Source organism: Oryx dammah, unplaced genomic scaffold, assembly GCF_014754425.2.
Source record: "Oryx dammah isolate SB20612 unplaced genomic scaffold, SCBI_Odam_1.1 HiC_scaffold_27, whole genome shotgun sequence".
Classification (NCBI taxonomy): Eukaryota; Metazoa; Chordata; class Mammalia; order Artiodactyla; family Bovidae; genus Oryx; species Oryx dammah.
In genome coordinates this window covers 82,153,316-82,180,086 of record NW_024070211.1, presented here as the reverse complement: position 1 = coordinate 82,180,086, position 26,771 = coordinate 82,153,316, and the positions used below count along the sequence as shown (strand labels likewise).

Genomic DNA, 26,771 nt, shown 5'->3' with positions numbered 1-26,771 from the left:
GCTCCAAGCTTTATTACTAATTCACTTTCAATTCTCATAAAGATTATACCATTCAGCCAGTGACTGAGAAGATTTGGAAAATTAATCAAACATTATTATATTACCTATTAGGAGTCTAGACAGTCTCCTCATCACACACATTCTGATACAATTTTGAAAGGATTTTTTTTTTACAGAATATTATTTTTTTTCTCCGTACCAGATAAAAATAATAGAAACACTTAAGAGTTCCCCAGTCAAATAAAAATGTTAAATTTGTTGGTGTATCACATTTGCATTTATACTTGCTCTAAAAAATGAAGTGCTATATAAAAATTGAAAAGTATTTCTTTTTATGTAGTCAGTCTGTTGTTCAGTGTTCAGCTTCTTCAGTTTTCATGGATTATAAAATCTTTTAGGACAGAAGATATTCCTTATAAGACCATATTATAAGTTTCCAGCTTTAAAGGTAGATGTAATTTTAATAATCATGTACCACTTTTAAGCTCTATTAGGCACAGCTCTGTGTTGCCTTTGATTTATTCATCAATGTGAGAAACCCGGACTTTTCTAAAGTCTAATTTTTGAAAAAAGTTAAGTAGTCTCTCTGCATTAAACCATCTGCTCTACATGATTACAGGGACTCATTTTTAGCATTGAAGCTTCCCTTTTGTGATTAAATTTCTTGTTCAACCAAGTAAACTCTTTGGAAATCATTTATTTCTGATAAAGCATATCATTGTTCACAGAGTAGTAAAATAATTATAATCAACCCAGATTCTTATTGGATAGCATCTTAAAGAACACATGTAAATTTAGCACACTAATTAATTCAAATTCATTTAATTCATTTATCCATCACCAAAGAAAATCTGAAGATGGTACTCACGCAGGTTTAATTGTATAGGCATGTTTTTCATGGACAAAGGCACCAGCAAGACCTCCTGCTCCTGTATTTAAATACTGGATAGAGAGTAAATTAAACTGTGTGGGTTTGCCTAAATAAATATGATAAAAATAATAATTTGAATTTTTTGTTATGAAATCAACTTTGGTAAGATAAAAATGTGTGATTATTTTAACTTTTATTATAAAACAGAATTTAGGGTTATTTGGTTCAAAGAAAAACAATGAAATGTAGCATTATTAATTAGGAATAAATAGCTATTACTATTTTGGCTAGTTTTTGCCCCAACTGGTAGATAACAGTTCAGTTCTGCTGACAGTTATCTGATTTCAAAGCTCATTCATTTCAATTATCTTGCCACAAAATATTTAAATAATAATAAAAGATTATATTTTTAAAATGCTTAAGATTTCTATTTCTATGCTCCCTGTCATAAACTTATCTTCAAATGTCAATACAAAGTTTATTTCATAAGAATTATCTTTAACTTATAGAAATTTTTCAACATATTAACAAAAAACTAGATTAAATTTGAATTAAGTTCTAAGTATGGAGGTATTGTCCAGAACTTCCTGATGTTATCATAGAAGTCAGAGAATTGAAGGAATAAATACTCTATAAAGGATGGAAATACCAAAACTTAATAACCTATACTATTCATTAAGTGATTCTACAACTAACTAAAGTCACAAAATACAGTAATGAAGGAAATGGAGGAAAGTAATTCAAATACCTAAAATTGGTCACTGATCCATTTTTACATTTAGATTAATGTTAGTGTGGACTAAAAGGATATAAATATATTAACTAGTCTGTTGATACCTTGTAGGAGCACCAGCAGGCAAAATCAACTCCCCAGTCATGTAAGTGAAGTTCAACATTTCCAACTGCATGTGCTAGATCAAAGCCAACAAAACAACCCTGGGGAAGAACATAATAACATGTTGAATTTGCTTAATTATTTAAAATAACAAATACAAGTATATTTAAGAAAATTGTTGAAAAAATGCTGTACTATAAATGCAGTTTATCCTTTGGTGACTTAGCAGCAGCAGCAGCAGCAGCAGCAGCAATGACTCACAAAGTGTTAATCATAAAATCTTGGGCATTCTCAAGACCCCTTCAGGTCAAAACAATTTTAATACCAGGAAGAAGACATTCTTTGCCTTCTTTACTGTGTTGACTTTTGCACTGATAATGCAGAAACAATGATGTGTTAAATTGCTCTCATCTTTGCACAAATCAAGGTAGTCAAAACTTGTATTCTCATTGTGTGCATTCAGTTACAGCATGAAAAGGTTAATTTGAGTTATATATCTCCTTGGTACAAGTATAAAAATAATACATTTGTATAAAATGTCAATACCTTAATTTTATTCTTTTAAGGTTTAATATGGGAATTATTCATAAAACATTTAACAATATCCTGAAGTAGGATGTCTGTCTCAAAGTAATGCACTTATGCAGTTATTTGAGTTGCAAGCTAAGTTACCCACTTTAACTTCATAGAAAGGCATTTTTGCAGGAAATAGCATCTTACAGACAAATGATAGTAAATCATACTTAGGTATTTGAGACATATTTTGAAAAATGAAGTGAGTCTATCAATTTTCGGAAAATAACTTGCAGGATTTGTTGCCAAGGGAAAAAAGTAGTTACCAAGAGAAATTGGAATATTGGAAAAATTGTGTCCATTTCCATAAATATGATCTTTTCCCAGTATTTAAAGATATTTATGGTGAGTTTAAAACTAACATATAATTTTAAAAAGAACCTATAATGAAATATGAAATATTTAGAAAATATATATAACTTAATGAAAAAGCAAGAGAGTTCCAGAAAAACATCTATTTCTGCTTTATTGACTATGCCAAAGCCTTTGACTGTGTCGATCACAATAAACTGTGGAAAATTCTGAAAGAGATGGAAATACCAGACCACCTGAGCTGCCTCTTGAGAAACCTGTATGCAGGTCAGGAAGCAACAGTTAGAACTGGACATGGAACAACAGACTAGTTCCAAGTAGGAAAAGGAGTATGTCAAGGCTGTATATTGTCACCCTGCTTATTTAACTTATATGCAGAGTACATCATGAGAAATGCTGGGCTGGAAGAAGCACAAGCAGGAATCAAGATTGCTGGGAGAAATATCAATAACCTCATATATGCAGATGACACCACCCTTATGGCAGAAACTGAAGATGAACTAAAAAGCCTCTTGATGAAAGTGAAAGTGGAGAGTGAAAAAGTTGGCTTAAAGCTCAACATTCAGAAAACGAAGATCATGGCATCCGGTCCCATCACTTCATGGGAAATAGATGAGGAAACAGTGGAAACAGTGTCAGACTTTATTTTTGGGGGCTCCAAAATCACTGCAGATGGTGACTGCAGCCATGAAATTAAAAAACACTTACTTCTTGGAAGGAAAGTTATGACCAACCTAGATAGCATGTTAAAATACAGAGACATTACCTTGCCAACAAAGGTCTGTGTAGTCAAGGCTATGGTTTTTCCAGTAATCAAGTATGGATGTGAGAGTTGGACTGTGAAGAAAGCTGAGCACCGAAGAATTGATGCTTTTGATCTGTGGTGTTGGAGACGACTCTTGAGAGTCCTTGGACTGCAAGGAGGTCGAACCAGTCCATCCTAAAGGAGATGAGTCCTGGGTGTTCATTGGAAGGACTGATGCTAAAGCTGAACTCCAGTACTTTGGCCACCTCATGCAAAGAGCTGACTCATTGGAAAAGACCCTGATGCTAGGAGGGATTAGGGGTAGGAGGAGAAGGGGATGACAGAGGATGAGATGGCTGGATGGCATCACCAGCTCGATGGACACGGGTTTGAGTAGACTCCGGGAGTTGGTGATGGACAGGGAGGCCTTGGTGCTGCGATTTGTGAGGTCGCAAAGAGTCAGACACGATTGAGCAACTGAAATGAACTGAACTGAATGAATTGATATTTTCCAAATGATCAAGACATATTGTTACATATTATGCATGGATAAAAGATCTGTTCAAAATGAAAAATCAGCCCATAGATTTTAATGTAACAAAGCATAGGAAGATCATTGATTTGGTTTCACATTTCATACTACAAATCCTAGGAAGTTTTTGTCAAATTCTGGTATAGGATCAAAGAATATTCACAGTTAACTGAAAAAGCGATTATATCACTTGTACTTTTTCTAAGTATATATCTGCACAAGGTCCAATTTTATTCTTATATTTCACAAAGAAAAAAAATCAAGAGATTTAATGCAGAAGATATATAAAACCAGCTGCCTTCTATTAAGTCAAATAGCAAAGATTTATATTTCTATGTAAAATATATGCCAAATATAAAACATTCTTTTTTTGGTCTCTTTTAGAAACCACATTTTTACCCCCTAACAATGTAATATTTATATCAGTATGTAACGGGTTTGAGTTTCTGTCCTAAATATATAATATATTTTAAAGTTGTTTTTATTACAAATACAGTAAATATAGGTATACATAAACAATATTAAAACCTCTTTGAGGAGTTCAATAATATATAAGAATGTAAAAGTTTCCCATAATTGAAAAAGACATATGTACCCCAATGTTCATTGCAGCACTATTTACAATAGCTGGTCATGGTAGTGACGTCAGCTTAAACTAGAAGCATCCCTGCAACCAAGTCCTGCCTAGTTTGGTTAACATAAAGTTGAGCAGGTGGCACTAGTGGTAAAGAACCCAACTGCCAATGCTGGAAATGTAGGACACTCAGGTTCAATCCTTGGGTCGGGAAGATCCCCTGGAATAGGAAATGACAACCCACTCCAGTGCTCTTGCTCAGAGAATCCTATGGACAGAGGGGCCTGGGTTGCACACAGTCTCTTAGAGTTGCAAAGAGTCAGACACGGCTGAAGCAACTTCAGTTCAGTTCAGTCACTCAGTCGTGTCTGACTCTGTGACCCCATGGACTACAGCACACCAAGCTTCCCTATCCATCACCAACTCCTGGAGTTTACTCAAACTCATGTCCATTGAGTCAGTGATGCTATCCAACCATCTCATCCACTGTCGTCCCCTTCTCCTCCTGCCTTCAATCTTTCATATTATCAGGGTCTTTTCCAATGAGTCAGTTGTTTGCATCAGGTGGCCCCAAGTATTAGAGTTTCAGCTTCAGCATCAGTCCTTCCAATGAATATTCAGGACTGGTTTCCTTTAGGATTGACTGGTTGGATCTCCTTGCAGTCCAGGGGACTTTCTAGAGTCTTCTTCAACACCACAGTTCAAATGCATCAATACGTTGGTGCTCAGCTTTCTTTCTAGTCCAACCTTCTCATCCATACATGACTACTGGAAAAAGCATAGCTTTGACTAGATGGATCTTTGTTGGCAAAGTAATGTCTCTGCTTTTTAATATGCTGTCTAGGTTGGTCATAGTGTTTCTTCCAAGGAGCAAGCATCCTTTAATTTCATGGCTGCAGTCACATTATGCAGTGATTTTTGGAGCCCCCCCAAAATAAAGTCTGCCACTGTTTCTCAGTCTTTTTGCCATGATGTGATGGGACCAGATGCCATGACCTTAGTTTTCTGAATGTTGAGTTTTAAGCCAACTTTTTCACTCTCCTCTTTGACTTTCATCAAGAGGCTTTTTAGTTCTTCTTCACTTTCTGCCATAAGGGTGGTGTCATCTGCGAATCTGAGGTTATTGTTATTTCTCCTGGCAATCTTGATTCCAGCTTGTGCTTCATCCAGCCCTGCATTTTGCATGATGTATTCTGCATATAAGTTACATAATCAGGGTGACAATATACAGCCTTGACGTACTCCTTTCCCGTTTTAGAACCAGTCTGTTGTTCCACGTCCAGTTTTAACTGTTGCTTCTTGACCTGCATACAGATTTCTCAGGAGGCCCCTGAAAACAATGCTATTTTTGAATCTATGCTGTGTTCTTCCCGTACATTCACTTGAGACCTGGATAATCTCTTACTGACTCTATTTTGTCTCAATTATTTACTTGTATGGTTTCAAGTATTTTGTATGTCTGCCTGATAGAACTCGGTGTTTTACAATGTAAGACTCTTTACACTAAATTCCCAGAAGGAAAGCATGGAGCAATAAATTTATACTATCCAAACTATACTCAAGTAGTACTTTCTTAATTTAATTGCTTACCATCAAAACTACTTTCCTCTGTGGATCAAAATGTGAAAACATTTAGCTAGATAATATAGTGATTCATTCCACATTAAGACAGCTTTGTATATGAACATGAATTTTTTTGAAAAGTCATTAAATGAGGGTGTTTATTTTGCAGACATGTCTTACCTCTGAGTTCTATTGTTAGCTTACTAAGAGCACATATAATAATTACCTTCTTAAAACATTAGACTTCCGCAACTTTGAAGAAATACATCTATTGACTGATGTTTTTTGAAGTTAATAATTGCAGAAGGACCCACTTTTTGATTGTTCTAACACCTCTTAAAAATAAATAACTCCGAACAGCTATTACAGGTACTTTCCCCAGAACAAGGACTTCGCTGGTGGGTGGCTCAGACAGTAAAGTGTCTGCCTACAATGTGGGAGACCTGGGTTCAATCCTAAGGTCAGGAAGATCCCCTGGTGAAGGAAATGGCAACACTCTCCAGTATAACTCTTGCCTGGAAAATCCCATGGATGGAGGAGCCCAGTAGGCCACAATCCATAGAGTCGCAGAGTCAGACATGACTGAGCAACTATAGTTCGCTTTCCCCAGAATAGAGGGATGCAAACCATGACCTTTTTAATAAATAAAGTAATATTTGAGGACAGGTAATCTCATTTGTTTAGATATTGTCTATGGTTGCTTTTGCAAGCACAAAAGAATCATTGCAACAGAGATCACATGAAAGAAAAGTCTGAAATATTTGCTATTTTGGCCATTACAGAAAAGATTTGCTGACCCCAACCCTATAGCATCGGTTTCCATGGAGAAAACTCAATATACTGGAGAGTCGGTTAATTAGAAAATTTACTCATTATAGTGTGACCAAAACTAGAATCTCCTAAAAGAAAAAAAGGTTCTTACGGGTATTTTATTTCCCAAACACAAAGAATGAGTTTTTATAGCACAATTTTTCTTAGGAAACTCAAGGAATAAAAAGTCAGCACTTATATTATCAGCTATTTATAAAGAATAGCCTGATGAAGAAACTATGTAACTTCACTCACCATACCATGTTGTTAAAGGCCCTGTGGTCACATATGTGGCACAATATAAAAAAAAATCACTTGTGGCTCCTACAATATATTTTAATGCAAGTGAAATTCTTTCCCCATGGATGGTAGAGAACATAAGTTATTTAATGTGATTATTTTAAGTAAATGACCTTAAGATACAAACTTGAATGGATCGTCACAAAGTGATTTTACAGAAGTTTCAGTAGATGGCAGCATCTTAAAGAAAACACTAAGAGTTTTCCGAAACTTTGTATAGCCATTCAGTTAATATTTTTATTATTTTAAAAGAAATAGTAGGGAAAACAATATGAATATGTGAAAACATACATTGCACACTTGAGTGCATACTTTATGCAATGCTAAAATAGAAATCAAATATTTTCAACAGATTTGGATTAATTACCCACAATTGCTCAGAATCTCATTGGTAAATCCTGCAGGAGGGAACGGCTACCCCCTCCAGTGTTCGGGCCTGGAGAATTCCATGGACTGTATAGTCCATGGTAGCTTCCCTGGTGGCTCAGAGATTAAAGCGTCTGCCTCCAATGCTGGAGACCCGGGTTCGATCCCTGGGTCGGGAAGATCTCCTGGAGAAGGAAATGGCAATCCGCTCCAGTATTCTTGCCTGGAGAATCCCATGGACGGAGAAGCCTAGTAGGTCACAGTCCACGGGGTCGCAAAGAGTCAGACACAACTGAGCGACGTCACCTTCATAGTCCATGGTATCGCAGAGTCAGACATGACTGAGCGACTTTCACTCAATCATTGATAAAAGACAGTGACAAATATAAATGATAAACCACATTACAAGCACAGCGGTTTTCAGCCACCATGTCCACTGGCTTTATAGTCAATGCCCAACTAAGGAAGTAATCTTCTAATTATTCTGATTCTTTCCATCCTGCCTTCTTCCAATGAACTTTCTAAACCATACATTTGATTGTAAGACTTCCTGTGTCCCTTCAGTGATCCCCCATTCAATTCAGAATGTAACTCATTTTCCTTGGTATGGTTTATGACCTGATTCTTTCCAGCTTTCTATCTCACGTGCCCTACACCTACTTTCCTCTTCTTGCATAAATATTCTCTGTCTCTAGAGTATTCTTTCCCTTCCCATTTGCCTGAGTAGCTTAGATTTTGATCATAAAATAACTTCCATAGCACAATACTAAGAATTTTTCTAACCAGTATAATAATACACATAGGGCCTGTGTTGAGATTTCTAGGTAGCTATCTCACTGTCTCTAAAATTTAGTTTATTATTTTTTATCTATTAAAATGAAATATGGAATAGTACGGCTTAATTTCATACCTTGTAGCATTCAAGTCCTCATAACTTTGTTGGTTTATCCTATAACAGATTGACTTTGGACTGATATCATTAGTTTCTTCTTTATTCACTCCCCCCAAATCCTATAAATTATGAAGATCATCAATAAGTAGCAAATTTGATGTGAAAAGGGTAATTATATAAGGCACTTGTACCTATACACAGAACTGAAAGCCAGGTCGTATGCATTTGTATGTTCATATAATTGTTAAAATAATAAAATACTTAAGATAGGTAAGTAGCCTTTGGCCCACTTCAGTAACCACCTAGGTTACTTTGGCAGTACCTGCAAAGGATGCATGTCATATAGACCGTGGCCATTCCTATGTGCGAGCTGGGTGCATGTCCAAACTTAATGATACCCTTGGAAGTGGCATTAGCATCATGGTGGGTAAATTACAGGTGCCTGCAAGATTCCTTCAAGGCTAGTAATTGGATACTAGTATTAGGAGTGTGACTGCTCTCATGACTGTTTATGGGAACTACAGTTTCCACACCATACCAAGCAGATCTTTATATTTTCTAAATGGTACTTCTGCTTCAATATAAAGTCACAGGAAACAATTGCAGACGTACATTGCTATACATTTGAATAATGCTACCTTAAAAAGAAAAACTGGTGGGAAAATTTGAAGACAGTGGATGAAATTTTTTTAACAAAATGACAGAAGTGTATATGTATGTGTGTGTGTGTGTGTGTTCATCTCTAGATAGATAGGATAGACAAAGTGGAGATTAAAAACAATTGGTTGGCTAGTTAGTTTTGATCCTGGCACTTCCCAAAGAAGCTCATAATTAAGGAGATGTTGAATTGTACTGGGGTGGGGTGAGATTGAGGAAGAGGCAGATGAAAGGTGGTAGGGTTTCTTGCCACTGTCTTGAAGCACTAAAATTTGTAAAATTCATTCAACTGCTATGGTTCAAAATAATGCACAGATACTAAATTAGAAACAAAAAAAGAAGAAATACACTGTAAGAGGGGCCTCTGCCAGTCCTCTAAATATAGTATATCATTTCAGAGTGAATTTTTATCCTGAAAGTCTTTCTTTTCACCCAGCATAGATTTATTATGATTTTCAAGTATCTTCCTCACTTATTTTCCTTTTCATCCAGCTCTGGTTGTAAGCAGGAGTGAAGTCACTCAGTCATGTGACCCCATGGACTTTAGGCTACCAGGCTCTTCTGTTCCTGGAATTTTCCAGGCAAAAGTACTAGAGTGGGTTCCCGTTTCTTTCTCCAGGGCATCTTCCTGACCCAGGGATCGAACCCACGTCTCCCTCATTGCTTTACTGTCTGAGCCATCAGGGAAGCCTATAAGCAAGAACTATGCATTAATTCTTGCATGGTGTTTATTTTTTACTTAAAGTCAATATGTAATCTGTATAACATTTTCCTTCCCCCAATTATCTAACAGAGCTATCTACTATTTTGTTGTTGTTGTTGTTTTGAATTAGTATGTTAAGCCTTCTCTTATTTACAGCAAGAGTTTGATAGGAATATTGTTCCTCAATATTAAAACAAATAGCAGTACAAAATGAGAATAAACTCATAAGTTAAAAGTACACAACACAGTCTTCCAGGTGGAGCTGTGGTAAATATTTTAGAAATCAAGTAGCTTGGCAACTAGAACCAACATTTAAAATTTTAAGGCAGAAGCTGAATGCTACTCAAAGCTACTTTAGCTCTGAGGCTCTTAAAGATAATATATGATTCCAGAAGTAAATAATCAGCATATGTACTGCAAGAGAAAAACTACACATAATATCCCATCCAGGAGGCTGTGACTTGATAATTATAAATGCTCATATTGAAGTTCAGCAGCAAACAAGAACAGAAACAGAAAAACTGGGAGGGTAGACAAGATTTTACTCTAGACCATATGAGGTCCTAAGGTTAAGGTCCTACACCACCTAAGGTTAAGGTGTAATCATTTGAAATATATCTTCTATCAAAATATTATTTTAAAATGTAAATGTACAGAGAAGAATGATTTCCCCAATAGCCCTTACACTACATGATAATTTGAGTAAGAAAAGTACCTTTTTCTCCTAGAGCTATTGATTGATGGTATTTATGCAAAAATCTGTATAGAGGAGACAATAAGCACTAATAAACCAAACATCTGTGCCTCTCATGTGGGCTGTTCCTAGGGATCTGGGGAGCCATGACTATACTTGGGAGTTTCCAGAGAACTGAATTTTGAAAAAGATAAGATATTCAACAAGGGGGAGTTTTGAATCAAAAAAGAGTCATAACAAAGGCTGGCACAGATATCAAGGAGTTCATTAAATTAAAATGAGTACCTTTAACTTGAAATTGAAATCAGAATGAATGCTTTCACTTGGCGACTTAAAAACTCTGGTTTGGATTTATGAATTAGCTAAGAAGTGAAAACGGAATCCATTCTGAAATATGTATGTGTCAATCTGTACAAATTAGAGTAAAATGGTATTAGGATTTTGTTACCTTCCTACATCAAGCCATACTTGCATATTTTCAGCAAGTATAGTAGCTTACAGCTATAGTTAACTAAAAGAAAATATGAAGAATATGTTCTGTTGAAAAAGTAACAGTAAAGTGACAGGAGGTGGAATATTGGGAAGAAGAGAATGGACGCGGGCACATCCTAAGGAGCTTGTGTTTGCTTGGAAAGCCCAGAGTCCTGAATGGGGTGGTAGAACTCCACTCACTGAAGATGAGTAGACCTCCACTCCACTCACTGAAGATGGCCAACCTAGTGCATTTTTAGACACCTTTCCAGGCTCTATTTATGTCACAGGAAAGACGGCCTCTATTTGTTTTTAAATTAATTTGTATCTCAAGGTACTCTGTTTAAATTCCAGAACTGTTTTAGCTATAGAGTTTACAGAGCTAACCAGGTAGCCTGTGGGGAACACTGGCAACTAGAGTCTGGAAGAATAGTTCTGTCTTAATAGCTATGCGCTCTAGTTCTGTGAATAGATGCCTGGAGGAAAATGATAGTTTCTGAACTTGAGTGGGACTACATCTCCCATGCTATCTGACTTATTCTTGAGTCAATTTGCAGTGTGTGGTTTTGACCCAATCTTTAAGATGAATTGGAACATGCACAATTCTACTTTTTGTGGTATTAGACTAGATTGATATTCTAAGACATTTTCACAGATTTGTTTTTACCTTTGACAAGTACTAACACAGTCTAGAGCAGTTTCCTTTTTATGTGCCTCTATACCCCATATGACTCTTTAAAGGCAGAGACAGTGGAGTTTTTCTTAATCTATTCTCTCTGTCCATGTGTCTGTCTGTCTCTTTCAAATCCTGGAATCTGATATTAAGTGAGGGGTCAATATACCTGTGACAGAATGAAATTTCAAGAGCGTACTCTGTAACTCAGCTACCATTAAGGGGTTCAGTGGACTTTCTATTGAAATTCTCCCCAGTGTCACGTAGATTAGCTTCCCAATCATGTAGAAGTTGGTGAGCTCATTTAATTAGAGAGAGGGCTCCTGCAAACACATCTAAAAGCCCCAAAGAGGTGCTATCACGAATGGCAATAACATTGTCATTGGTGAGAACTATTACCAGTGGAACTACCTAAGAGACCCATCCGAAGGAGACCTCTCAGTGTCTCGGGGCACCTCTTAAAGAGAGCAGTTGGACGGAGTGTGTTTGAAGTTCTGAGCTGGGGTACTGTTGAATGCTGGCACAGACAGAATCTTATTCAGCAATAATTATGATTCTTATCCTTGACATCTAGGGCAAAGTAAAAACTGTGGTTTTCAATATTCTCTAAACTGAAGAGATGATCATGCAGCCCTGAAGACAGGGGCCTCAGTTTCCCAAGGGAAAATAACCAAAAAAGAGGGCTATAAATATTTTCTTAGACTTTCCAAATGTTGAGACTGCTTTGTCATTACACATTAAGTTTGCCGATGTAAAAGGAGAAAATATAGTGGAAAGAGAGGTATGGAGCCAGAGTCCAGTTTCCCAGATGGCTAAGTCAGCTTGAACAAGTGCTTAACTTCTCTCAGACTCAGTTTCCCTCAGTGAAACATGGGAAAAGCTCCTTGTTAGCATAGCTGGGAATACTGTACATATTACATCCCAAGTACCTAAAGCACCGTAAGCCATCAGCAGCACCTAGTATTATTACCTTTGTACAAAGCACTCTTGCAGAAACTAGATTCGTCCTTTTAGCCTGACTTTTTAAAAAGTAAAGATTGATGAGACTGGCAAATCCAGAGATGAGAAATAGAAAGTAGGAGTATTGGGAGCATTTTGCTAATGAAATTTAAGTTGCGGGGGAAGGGTGGTGTCCGTTAAGAAAGTCTGAGACAGAGCTAAGAGCTAACAGCTACTTGGGCAGGAAGAGTAAAGGATTTGAGAGAGAAGGAAAGAGAAAAAACCCTTCAGACTCTAAAGTGTGTAATTTGCAGGTAAAAATGTCTTACTACCTAACAGAGTGTGCTTTCAAGAGTAAATTTCAGCTTTTTACCAGAAAAAACAGCTATTGTCTCCTCTATTTATTGTCAGAAGTAAGTGCAAAACCAAAGAAGAAAAATAAAACAAATTGAGTAATACTGTTCTCTTCTAGAGTCTTTCTCCAGCTGGCAAGGTTCTCACACGAAATATAGTTTGTTTGATTTATTTTGGATACCCAAGATGGGAAAAATAGCTCAAGGTAATTTTTCAAGCTTAATTTAGTTCATTTAATGTTTAATAACTCAATGGAGTTGTCTGCATGCCCTAAGTATGTCAAAGACTAGAAATGGAATTTGAAAAAGAACTCAAATTTTACAAGTATTTTGATTTTTTAAATTAACCATTATAAGTAATTCTTCAGAATTTTCTGATTCTAATTAAATGGGAGCATAGTTATGCTTTTTATACAATATGTGATCCATAAAACAGCCTAATCTATTCTTACTGATATACACACTTATCCATTCACTGACCAAGCAGGTACGCATTTAATGATAAGTAATTATGTATATGAAAAGCACTAGTATGAACCTGTGAAGTTTGTAAGTTCTACCCTCAATCAGTCATTGAACATTCTACTTACAAAGCTTCCTAAATTTTATAGATATGCATATAAATAATTACAAGATAGTGCAAAATGGGACCAGGAATACATTTTCTATCATGCTATGGAAATATAACAGGGAGATAGATTTAGCCTGACACAGAGGAATGAGAAAAATTTTATGATAAAGATCAAGGATCGCCCCTCGTGTTTCCACAGGAGTTAGTCAAGAAATATTGTGAGTTGAGCCTATAAGAAATACTCCCCTTTACTCATTTTTGTAAGAATGCTGCAATGTAAGTAGAAATATATACGCCAGCTGTCACTCTGCTTCAGTGCTTAGGTCAGTAGGTAGAAATGGGAGTTGTGTGGAAGAACTAAAGTTCCATCTAGTGGGCAGAGCTATGACTCAGTCTTACCACTTGTTATCCTAGGATAAAGATGGGCTAATGTTGCCAAACATGTCATTTCCAGAAGGTATTTAAAACTAGGAGTTTTTATATGAAATCTTTTGATCTGTCATTATTGGCATGTGATTAAAATTTTTTAATGTACCACATTTACATATACAAAGAGGGTCAGCAATTCTCTAGGACCAGTCATAACCTGTGAAGCAGATAGTGGTTGAGCTGTGATAGAGGAATAGAATCTTCAGATGTGGAAGTTCTAAGAGTAAGGGAAACTAAGAATAAAGGCATGGCAACAGTGTGACATCTGTACAAAAAACATGTGAAACATTTGGTTTAGCTTAAATATAAGTTTGTGAAGGAGAGCAGAGGAAATACAATGTTAAATTAAGTATATACACAATTATAAAAAGGCTAAAATGGTTTGAACTACATTCCACAAATGGTAGAAGAGTGATGGGCATCATGTGAGAAAAATGAGGCAAGGGATCAAATAGGAGACACCAGGACCTAATCACAACCTTCCCAATAATGCATAGTTACTTTTCAGGTGAGTGGAAACCTTTAACCTTTACATATCTGTTTTATCTACCTATCCTGTTATACAATGGTTTTAAAGCAACTATTTAATTTGTCCATCATGGGGTAATGGTGCTCTATATCGAAGAAAGCACCATTGTGATTAGAAATGAAAGTGTACTCTTCCCTAATATGGTTTTCTAGTGATTACTATGTCAATCTGAATTCTCATTTTCTCAACCAAATTTGCTTATATTATTCAATTTACTACATACTGAACTTGATAATATTGCAAAGAAGTTTATGGAATAATTCTTAAAGACATCGTTCTTTAATTTCTTCCCTTAAATCTAGTTTTTATAGACAATGTTATAGTTATCCTCTTTGCTCACCACCTTACTTAAGATAATTTCCTAAGACAATGAACATTGCCTTCTCAGCTCAGTCTTTGATTTTGTTCATACATAATTTACCCAATTAAATAAGGATAACATGAAGAAGGACATTAAGAGAAATATTACATTTTATTGTTTTTTTTTTTTTTTTCCTGCTTAAAGATCTTTTGAAATTCCACCTACATTGATTGCCATGAAACACACATTTTTCTTTCCATTCTTATGGTGGTTAGCGATTAAATTAAAATGTATGTGTACATTTCACGTTGAAACACTTTCATTTTTCAGCTTAACAAAGACTTAAATCACCCTTCCTTTGTTTATCAAGTGGCTAAAAAACAGATCTTAAACCACTCCAATATTTTTGCCTGGAGAATCCCATGGACAGAGGAGCCTGGCCGACTACAGTCTATGGGGTCACAAGAGTTGGACACGACTGAGCAACTAAGCACAGCCTTAGTCTAAGGCAACTTAAGTATTTTGTAAAATGCATGTCATCTAAAAGAAACCCTAAGTATACACTTTCGTTTGGGGAATGCTGGGTTTGGATGGGGCTAGATCAGAAGAAATAATTATCCACCATGGCTTTGATGAGAGTGGTTGCCAAAGCAACGATCCTGATTGACAATTTGGAGTCTTGCTTTTCTCAGATCTGTAATCCTAAAACATCTTGAGTGCAAATTTCTCTTCTATTGAGAATTAATCAATCTTCCTCACATGGTCCATTTAATGAAAAGCTTAAATTAGATAAAACATCTGATGAAAACTTCTTAGGGACAGCTCAAAATTTTTAGATTCTTGGGCATTGATCCTCACAAACATTGACTCCAGGCTCCTACTTGGATAAACTACAGAGAGTGTATTTTGTATTTCTAAACAGAATAATCCTTTGCTATTCCCCAAGTAAAGTATGCTTAGTTAATGAGATGCATCTAAAATTTAGGTCACTTTTCCCTTCTCTCTCTCTCTCTCTCTGTCTCTGACTCTGTATGTACGTGTGTGTATGTGTGTTATTATTATTATTATTTTTAATCCTTGTGTTCTGTGGATAGATCAAAATCTGGGTGAAATAAGAGTTCAATACAGATCCTTCATTTCTGATGCTTATACAAATTTTGTCTTTAATATCACTAAGATAAAATGTTTAAATAAGAGTGATCTATGAAGAGATCAGAAAATATTTCATTTGATAAGAAATGGATCTCTCCTCTGGTACCCCCATCTTTTGAACTGTATCATGACAGAGAGTTTTCAACTTTTTTGCATAGGGACTGCAGATGACCCTTTATTCATCTTATCCCTACCCATTCCTGTAAGTAGGGCATATCTTTTTAAAATTAAAACAAAACCCAGTTTGTTTTGTGGTCTAAAAGCTTTCAGTGGCTCCCTATGTCTTTAAGAGAAGTTCAAGACATATAATATAGCCTAGTGGGCCCTTATTTACCCAGCCTCTGTCTGCTCATTTTTTATCATACCTTTTCTATCAAATCATACAGCATTTTCTACAATCAAATTATACTGAAATATTTGCTTCCTTGCAATTCTAACTTTTTTTTTTAATATCCAAAATGGCTCTACCATATTATCTGTGCCCTCAAGGGGTTTTTACCTAGTTAATTCCTACTCATAATTTTAGGATTTGCTGAGGTCTCATCTTGTCTAAGAAGGTCAGTCTAACACTCCAGGCTAAATAAGGAGTTCCTATTTAGAATTCTATTATTATAATTTACTCTTCAAATATTTACTGATAGAAAGAATGGATAAAAGATTCAAATATGTATTGCTCTATTATAGAGAATATAGAGACAAGATTCTTTTTATGCACTAAGGACAAGATCCTGTTTGGTGAACTGGCAGTGACTTTAATAAGATAATGGCTGTATGTACTACAATTTCTAGTAAAGATTACTTAATGTTGAGCATTTGAATATTAAATCTTTTCGGAAAGGGTTTATTCATTATATATAAAAATTTCCTACAACATGCCAGTTTATGTTATAGTTGTATATAAAAGTATCTGGTACTGATTTTTCCTAACTGATTCACTGCTCAAATCTTGATCTCATACAAGTATTATTGATATTATTTTTTTCTAATAGTCCGTGAGAGTTGACTCCTAGTCTTCAGTACTAGAAGCATCTCAGCCAAGCTTCCTGTTGAATTTTGAGGTTTGATCAATTATTTGTCTCCCAAAAAGTCTCAAAAATTTTTAACAATAATTTAAACCTTCCCTGAAGATAAGTGGATGCATCAATGAAGTAACCATTTATATATGAGTGTTATTTAGAAATCTCAGTTTTTATTAAAAGATGTTAAAGCTAAAATATGTCTTTCTTTATTATAATGATGTCTTTATTCATATTTCTGCTTTTGTCATATATTATTCTGAATCCAGAATTAATTCATTCTGTATTTAAATTTTGTGGTTATAATTGCAATTATTATTTATTAATAATTTAGGCAGCTTATAGTTGGGTCTAAGAGGTGTTCATACTCACACCCACTGGAGAGTGCCACACAACAAAGAAGAAGCTAATAAAACAAAACACAGGGTTGCAAAATTTAGTCTTCTTTTTGGCTGTGATTTGCATTTCAAGTTTCTTTAGGCTAAAAGAAACTAACATTCCAGCATCTATATATGGTAAAATAGTGTAAAATATATGATAAATAAGATAATTAATCATTCATTCAGTCAAAAAATATTTATTTGGAACCACTGTCTGCCAGGCACCATGAGTTCCAGAGTGCTGAAGGACATTTTGTATGGCATTGGAGAGGGAAAGTGGAATACAAGCATTTGGCAATGAGTTTATTTAGGGATAAGATTATTAAAATAGTTGTTAGTTCATTACCTAATTAAAAAAAAAATTCGGTCTAGTTTGATGAATCCTAACCACATTGCTTCTTGTTTTCTTTCATAATCTAGCATAGAAGTGTCCAAGTAGAGTAAGTTCTGAATATTTCACTTTCTAAGGATTCATTATTTCTTTTTTTTTTGTAGGTTGGATATTACACTGTGATTTTTTTATATATGCTGATAATGTTTACTTATTACTTGCAATGCACTGTTTTGGGAATAGTACCTTGTTTCTGCTTAGAGCAAATACATGAAGTAGGCACTGTTCCCTTCCCCATTTACTAAGTGGACAAATGAAGTCACATTGGTAAATGAATTAAGCCACTTAAACTATGCTAGAAACTAATAGAAAGGCATGGGCCCAAGGCCAAGTCAGCTCTGTCTCTACTATCTAAATATTTCATCAATGCAAATGTTTCACTACTTTCAGAATTATAGTATAATACTCCATCAGCAAGCAAAAATACCTGAATTGCAGGTGGCAAAGCTAATAGCTATTTTTCTTGAGCACACAGATATCCTTCATTTCCCAACAATGACCATGCATTAATCAATGGGATACATGTGGAAATAAATCCCATTCCTTTGGCTGAATATTAACAGAAGTTCTAGGATATGAAAGCCATAGGATACAACCCTGAACCCCTGGTAACCTGATTCTTGATTGCTGCGTGAGCAAGTGATAAACATTTATCACAGTGAAGGCACTTATGGCTCTATTTACTTGTTACCAAGACTTAGTCTACCTTCTCTACCAAGAGTTTCCATTGACAATAATTTCTAATTACCTGTTTCTTATCATAGTCCAGGTTGAGAAATTATTATTTGTGAGAATTATTATTCATTCCACCAGATATCTAGATTTTCTTTTTATTTCTCTCTCTTTACATTTCATTATGTTGCCTATTAAGTTTCCCATGAACTGATTTCAAATGCTTTATGAAATGGGGCATAAAACAAATATGAAAAAAAGAAGGAAAGAAGGAAAAATTAAAGAGGGCTAGAAGAATAGAAGTAATGATGTTCCATGGGGGTATAATTGGAAGATGCAAGAAGTACTGTGTGTTTCTTAACCCAAACCCCCTCCCAGCTCTGTTTTTAGCCTCTCTTTGGTTTAGGTCCATAAAAGCTAAAAACTCCTTTACTCATTCTTTCTCAAAGCTACTGCTTCAAAAACCATTGAATCATAAACTGGAAAGTGCTAGGATTTTTTGGAAAGACTACACTTTGGATGAAATGGATGGATAAAACTGTAGTGCTCTTTCTCCTCTCTTCTTTATGCTTTAAAGAGAACTGTGATATCTGGATTTGGGACAACTCTCCTAGCAACTATGATGTGAGAAATCTGAAGGACATATCAGAAAGCCCTGGAGATGTCATACCAATGTTACTGAACTGCTTAGTGCATCCTAGCAAACTCCTGCCTCAAGTCTTCTGTTGTGAGAAAAATAAATTTCTAATTTTCAGTTATTTTTTCCTCTGGGACTTTTTTTTTCTTGCAGCTGAAAACCTTCATAATTGATTAAGGAATATTAAAGGAAAGACTAACTCTGAGAGGAAAGAATTAAGAAGAGATTGGTTGAAAAGGTAAAGAACAGGAAGATGTCAAGGTTGAGTCTGTAAAGGACTGTAAGGATAATGGTGTGAAACAGTAGTGGTATTTTGGAGGGAGACAACTCTGGAGCATACTGATCTCAAGGTGCATATAGAACTTCTGAGTGTAATAGTTAGGTGGTCGTAAATAATTTTCAAGTGTAGGAGTGGCCTGTAGCTTTTACTTGGTAGTGAAATTTGTCTGGTGACAAGAGTCAAAATCTCTAGGGACAGTAATTCAGAAGAAAATAGGGAACACCCAGTGAGTGTAGATAAGAAGAAATTATTAGTACAAATAAGTAATAGAATATTACAAATAGTAATATAAATAAGTTATATATAAATATATGTAAGGCAGGGCTCCAAGATAGTAGGTTGGCCAATAATACAAAATTAAGTAGATAGCTTCAGAGACAAAATATGAACATGATGTCTCTTTTCACATGCTGGCCTTCCCTTAAAATATGGCTCTCTAACCTGATCTTATGCTTAGTTTCCATTGTCATGATCCCAGGTCTTCTCCTCAGTTAAGTAAAGCCTCAGCATTCTCTAAATTCATTATGTGAATCAAGGCCACACTACACTACCAGTTGTTGTTTGATTAATTTATTAGTTTTCCTTTTAGATGATCACTAGAAATCATTTATCTTCTCCTTCCATCAGAATCAATTTCTGTACTATTTATAACAAAGAGATAACCAAATGAAAAACTGGACAAGACACTTGAACAAGCACTTCATAAAAGAAAAAACAAACAAACTTAGCAAGTACACATTTGAAATATCCTCAATTTCACCAGTAGTTAGAGAAGTTCATATGAAAACTGCAATGCATTATGATTACAAACTAATCACATTTGCTATTGGTGGGAATGTAGAGTTACAGAAATTCATGGTGAGAGTATATGACCAATTGATATAAACCTTTGGAAAGTTGTCATTGTTGATCTCAATTTAACATACACCTACATTACGTTCTAAGAATGCCAATTCTAGGCATGTAACTCAGCAGTGGCTACAGGACTGGAAAATGTCAGTTTTCATTCCAATCCCAAAGAAAGGCAAGGCCAAAGAATGCTCAAACTACCACACAATAGCACCCATCTCACATGCTAGTAAAGTAATGCTCAAAATTCTCCAAGCCAGGCCTCAGCAATACGTGAACCGTGAACTTCCAGATGTTCAAGCTGTTTTTAGAAAAGGCAGAGGAACCACAGATCAAATTGCCAACATCTGCTGGATCATGGAAAAAAGCAAGAGAGTTCCAGAAAAACATCTATTTCTGCTTTATTGACTATGCCAAAACCTTTGACTGTGTGGATCACAATAAACTGTGGAAATTTTTGAAAGAGATGGGAATACCAGACCACCTGACCTGCCTCTTGAGAAACCTGTATGCAAGTCAGAAATCAACAATTTGAACTGGACATGGAACAACAGACTAGTTCCAAATAGGAAAAGGAGTACATCAAGGCTGTATATTGTCACCCTGCTTATTTAACTTATATGCAGTGTACATCATGAGAAATGCTGGGCTGGAAGAAGCACAAGTGGGAATCAAGATTGCCAGGAGAAATATCAATAACCTCAGATATGCAGATGACACCACCCTTTGGCAGAAAGTGAAGACGAACTAAAAAGCCTCTTGATGAAAGTGAAAGAGGAGAGTGAAAAAGTTGGCTTAAAGCTCAACACTCAGGAAACGAAGATCATGCCATCTGGTCCCATCACTTCATGGGAATTAGATGGGGAAACAGTGGAAACAGTGTCAGACTTTATTTTGGGGGGCTCCAAAATCACTGCAAATAGTGATTGCCACCATGAAATTAAAAGACACTTACTCCTTGGAAGGAAAGTTATGACCAACATAACATATTCAAAAGCAGAGACATTACTTTGCCGACAAAGTTCCGTCTAGTAAAGGCTATGGTTTTTCCAGTGGTCAAGTATGGATGCTAGAGTTGGACTGTGAAGAAAGCTGAGCACCGAAGAATTTATGCTTTTGAACTGTGGTGTTGGAGAAGACTCTTGAGCGTCCCTTGGACTGCAAGGAGATCCAACCAGTCCATTCTAAAGGAGATCAGCCCCGGGTGTTCTTTGGAAGGAATGATGCTAAAGCTGAAACTCCAATACTTTGGCCACCTCATGTGAAGAGTTGACTCATTGGAAGAGACCCTGATTCTGGGAGGGATTGGGGGCAGAAGGAGAAGAGGACGACAGAGGATGAAATGGCTGGATGGCATCACCGACTCGATGGAAATGAGTTTGGGTGAACTCCGGGAGTTGGTGATGGACAGGGAGGGCCTGGCGTGCTGCAATTCATGGGGTCACAAAGAGTCGGACATGACTGTGCAACTGAACTAAACTGAACTGAATGAACAGAAATGGGTATGAATGCATACCCGAAGAAATTTATAAGGATATAAATTTATAAGGATAGAGTAGAATTTACTGTATTAGCCCTCAAATAATAAGAATAAAGAAAATTAAATGGTGATCTATTTCATATAATACAATAATACACTGAAATGAAAAGGAAAACACTCAAAACTACTGTTTGAACAAAAATGGATGAACTTCATAAATACAGTAGTGAGCAAATAAAAAGACATAAAACAGTGTATGTTAATCCATTCATATGAAGTTCAAAGATGGACAAAACTAATATGTATATGTTTATATTTATATACATGGAGGATTCTGAGTTTTATAAATGTTCTAGAAATTTCTTGATCTAGGTGATGGTTATAAGAGTTCAGAATAACTCATCTAGCCACTTATAATTTGTGATCTTTTTGGTATATATGTATTTCTTTAACATATTTTTCAAAAATCCTATCTCCCACTTCTCTTTCATTTGAAGTTTCTACTTGAAAATCTACTAATGTTGGATTTTATTAATCAATCAGTTTTGGTTCCAACCATATTTCTGGAACCTTTCCTTTTTTTTTTTCTTAATCTCACTTCAGTTCAGTTCAGTTCAGTTGCTCAGTCAGGTCCGACTCTTTGTGACCCCATGAATTGCAGCACGCCAGGCCTCCCTGTCCATTACCAACTCCTGGAGTTCACTCAGACTCACATCCATCAAGTCAGTGATGCCATCCAGCCATCTCATCCTCGGCCGTCCCCTTCTCCTCCTGCCCCCAATCCCTTCCAGCATCAGAGTCTTCTCCAATGAGTCAACTCTTCCCATGGGTGGCCAGAGTACTGGAGTTTCAGCTTTAGCATCATTTCTTCCAAAGAAATCCCAGGGCTGATCTCCTTCAGAATGGACAGGTTGGATCTCCTTGCAGTCCAAGGGACTCTCAAGAGTCTTTTCCAACACCACAGTTCAAAAGCATCAATTCTTCGGCGCTCAGCCTTCTTCACAGTTCAACTCTCACATGCATACGTGACCACAGGAAAAACCATAGACTTGGCTAGACATACCTTAGTCGACAAAGTAATGTCTCTGCTTTTGAATATACTATCTAGGTTGGTGCTAACTTTTCTTCCAAGGAGTAAGCGTCTTTTAATTTCATGGCTGCAGTCACCATATGCAGTGATTTTGGAGCCCAAAAAATAAAGTCTGACACTGTTTCCACTGTTTTCCTTGTTCCCCATCTATTTCCCATGAAGTGATGGGACCAGATGCCATGATCTTAGTTTTCTGAATGTTGAGCTTTAAGCCAACTTTTTCACTCTCCACTTTCACTTTCATCAGAAGGCTTTTTAGTTCATCTTCACTTTTTGCCATAAGGGTGGTGTCATCTGCATATCTGAGGTTATTGATATTTCTCCCGGCAATCTTGATTTCAGCTTGTGTTTCTTCCAGTCCAGCGTTTCTCATGATGTACTCTGCATAGAAGTTAAATAAGCAGGGTGACAATATACAGCCTTGACGTACTCCTTTTCCTATTTGAAACCAGTCTGTTGTTCCATGTCCAGTTCTAACTGTTGCTTCCTGACCTGCATACAGATTTCTCAAGAGACAGGTAATCTCACTTAGACACTCATAATACTGACTCTTTAGTGACATGTTTTTCTCCCTCAAATTTCCCAACTCTCTCTTGATTGACACCTTTAATTTTCTTTATCTCTCTTCAGCTTTATTTTTATAGACCACCAAAGAGAGCTATGTAAATCTACCTTTTAAATACTTTTCCTAAATCTTCATTGAGAATGCAGGGAGTTGTCTAGCAAGAGTATAAATATCTGTTAAAATAATTTTGATAATGGATAAACTGAAGTCAGCTAGATCAGCATTTCACTTCCATAGTATCCATCACTTCTGTACAGTTGCATTTATATGGAACTACTCATTCCTACCTTGCTTTCTATGACGGAAAACTCAATGCGAGTCCTACCTAGTAGGTGGCTTCACCTTATAAGTGAAAGAAAGCCTGCAAAATACTGAAAGAATGGTTTCAGCATCAAAGTAATTGAATGGGAGTTACATATAATATCTAGCAAACAGGTTTATTTTGCTTTTTAATGAGAAATGAAAGAAAATGTGTATTTAAGCCACTTTCTTAACTTCATGCTTGTTGAGGACAGTGGAAAGTGGGAGGTAACCACTATTTAATAGCAGAATATGTGCAATCTAATAGATACTTCATAATCTTCATAATCATCACTGCATTCATCAAGTGGGTTCTGTTATTCCAACTAATGCTTTTGAAAACTAAGACTCAGAAAGGTCAAGTAAGTTGCCCAAGTTCATATAAAATTAACTGACCTAGCCAAGATTGGATCCTCAGACTGAGTGATTCCAAAACCCACCATCTTTCTTCTCTACCTTCCTGCCTCATTTCTATGAAAGTTAATGAGACATGCATGTATAGTAAGGTGATCAGGGACTTCTAATTACTTGCATAACATTTTAAAATATGATATTTTATTGAACTATGTTTATTTTGGTGCTTAAACTTTAATATCTAAATTAAGAAGACATCATTATATCTTTTGTAATGCACCACTTTCATATTTATCAAATCATTTGGAAGTTGTGGTTGGAAATTCCTAGAGACTGCTGGTAATGGTGCTAAATTTCTTTTCATTAGTTCCATTCATTAGCTTCAATAACTGAATATATTAACTAGATCTCACTTATGTATTAATCCCATAATTTACTAATGTTAAGAATATAATTTGATTGTTACTTTTTTTAAATATATGGCTTGATTGCTAAATCAAATACAACACTTACTTAAAGATTTTAAATACAATTTGTAACTGTTAAGTGTTTTCCCTCTTATTTTTTTCAAGCAAACATACTAAAACACTTTTTCACAAGACATATATAAAGAGTTACTGTTTCATAATAGTATACTAAGTATTATTCTGTAGTATTTAAGGAAAATTACTCATTATAGGCTGTATAATGGCTTCCTTAAAGTAAAGTGGGTAAAATCCCATCTATGATAAACTTTTATTCTTCATCTCCGCTTCTTCAGGTACATAAGGTTAATGAGCGTAGATTATATTTAGAATGAGTTATAGTGCAACAAAGCACCAGAGTTGAGTTTCTAATAGTCCTAATATATAGTTGCTATTCTAAGTATTGGCTACTTCTGCTGACTGAGCAGTTCTGTACCAATGACAACACTTAAGGAAGCTCACCCATCCTGCTGATTAGAGGTAGACATTGAAAGAGCAGATGCTAATAAGGAGGTAAGACCAAGAAGTAACAAAAGAGGTTTAAATAGAGATACCTAAAGCTAAATATTTATATTTTAAAGTGTATTTAATAAACTTTATATTTTAAAATATATTAAATAATATATATTAAATATATTTTAAAACATAAATATTTTACTTTAGGCAAATATATATATTATATATATATACATATATACTTTTTATATATATATGTATATATATATATATATATATATATATGTACACATATATATCATATATATCATATGGAGCTTCCCTGGTGGCTCAGACAGTAAAGAGTCTGTCTGCAACATGGGAGACCTGGGTTTGATCCCTGGGTAGGGAAGATCTGGAGAGGGAAATGGATACCCACTCCAGTATTCTTGCCTGGAGAAACCCATGGACAGAGGAGCCTGGCAGGCTACAATCCATGGGGTTGCAAAGAGTCAGGCACAACTGAGTGACTAACACTTTCATATATCATGCTGCTGCTGCTGCTGCTAAGTCGCTTCAGTCATATTCGACTCTGTGTGACCCCATAGATGGTAGCCCTCTAGGCTCCCCCGTCCCTGGCATTCTCCAGGCAAGAACACTGGAGTGGGTTGCCATTTCCTTCTCCAGTGCATGAAAGTGAAAAGTGAAAGTGAAGTTGCTCAGTCGTGTCCGACTCTTAGCGACTCCATGGACTACAGCCTACCAGGCTCCTCTGTCCATGGGATTTTCCAGGCAAGAGTACTGGAGTGGGATGCCATTGCCTTCTCCATCATATATCATATGTGTGTGTATGTATATATATATATATATACATATATATATATGTTCTGGACAAAGTGGGGAGGAGGAAATGGTGCACATACCTTTGCTTGTCCTGCTTTTGTGATGGCAGGTATATTAAAGAGCTGTCCAGTATAAAAATGCACACCACTGAAAAGGATCACTGCAATAGAGTCACCTTCATTCTCAATTACTTCAAGGATATCCTCTAATCTCAATGTGTCTTCCCCCTAAAGTCATGGTAGGCATAAATTACATAATATCCACAATGACAACTTTTCTATTTATATTTCCCAATTCAAAAATCACTTTGGGATCTTTCTTACCATAAGAAAAAGCAAAGGTATTTTTTTCAAGTTAAGAATCTTCAAAAATCTGGCAAGAACATGTATCTGAACATGCTTTTTGTTATTAAGAAATGATAATACAATAGTAACAAGTATTTTATAAAGTATAAGTTTTTGCAAAACTCTATTGCCTGATTTTATTCTTCAGTTTTTCAATTAATCTTTACTATTTAGATACTTATAAATTATTTCATTTTTATTTCCATCCAATAAAATACCAGAAAAATAGGATGTCCATAAAATATTAAATGTCAAAACTGATTTCTTGGAAATTAGTATTTTACTTATCAATCTAAAATCATTATTTTTTTCCAGATAAAAGACACACATACATCATTATCTGAGTGAAACTTAGCCTAATATTTTCTATTAATTTAAGAGTAACATCTATTCCATACCAATCTGAAGGTAATGATCCAAACACAAAGAAACTATCAATAAAATTTAATATTATCAAGGTTATTTTTCTCCCATAATTCAGTGATCAGTTACTTTGTGAATACTGTGAATGATTTAATTTGGTCTTATAAACAACTTGAGTGAAAGAACTCTGCCAGATACAAATTATAAATTTGTAGCCTAATAATTCTCATCTATTTATGAAGCCTTCATGAGTTTTCTACACTGCTAAATCTGACATGGTCTTGAAGTCAAAGCATCATTAGCTATATTATAATTTGGGGAAAACTCATTACAGTATTAATGGATTTTTCTTAAATTATTTTTAATTTTAGTAACTCTTACTATTTGCCAATTACTATGTCCCACATTAGGCATATGTAATATTATCACATATGTAATAATATGCTAATTTCTGCTAGTAGTC

The 26,771-nt window shown here is 35.6% G+C and overlaps 1 protein-coding gene across 1 annotated transcript in view; it reads right to left on the bottom strand.

The window, feature by feature from the left end:
• KYNU (kynureninase) overlaps nt 1–26,771 on the bottom strand; it is a 117,716-nt gene that overhangs the window by 35,421 nt on the left and 55,524 nt on the right. Inside the window, exons 9-11 of the mRNA XM_040228225.1 lie at nt 25,682–25,828; nt 1,709–1,807; nt 869–942 (exon numbers count right to left, since the gene is read on the bottom strand). Of these exons, the coding sequence (XP_040084159.1) occupies nt 869–942; nt 1,709–1,807; nt 25,682–25,828 (320 nt within the window). The remainder of the gene's footprint in view (nt 1–868; nt 943–1,708; nt 1,808–25,681; nt 25,829–26,771) is intronic.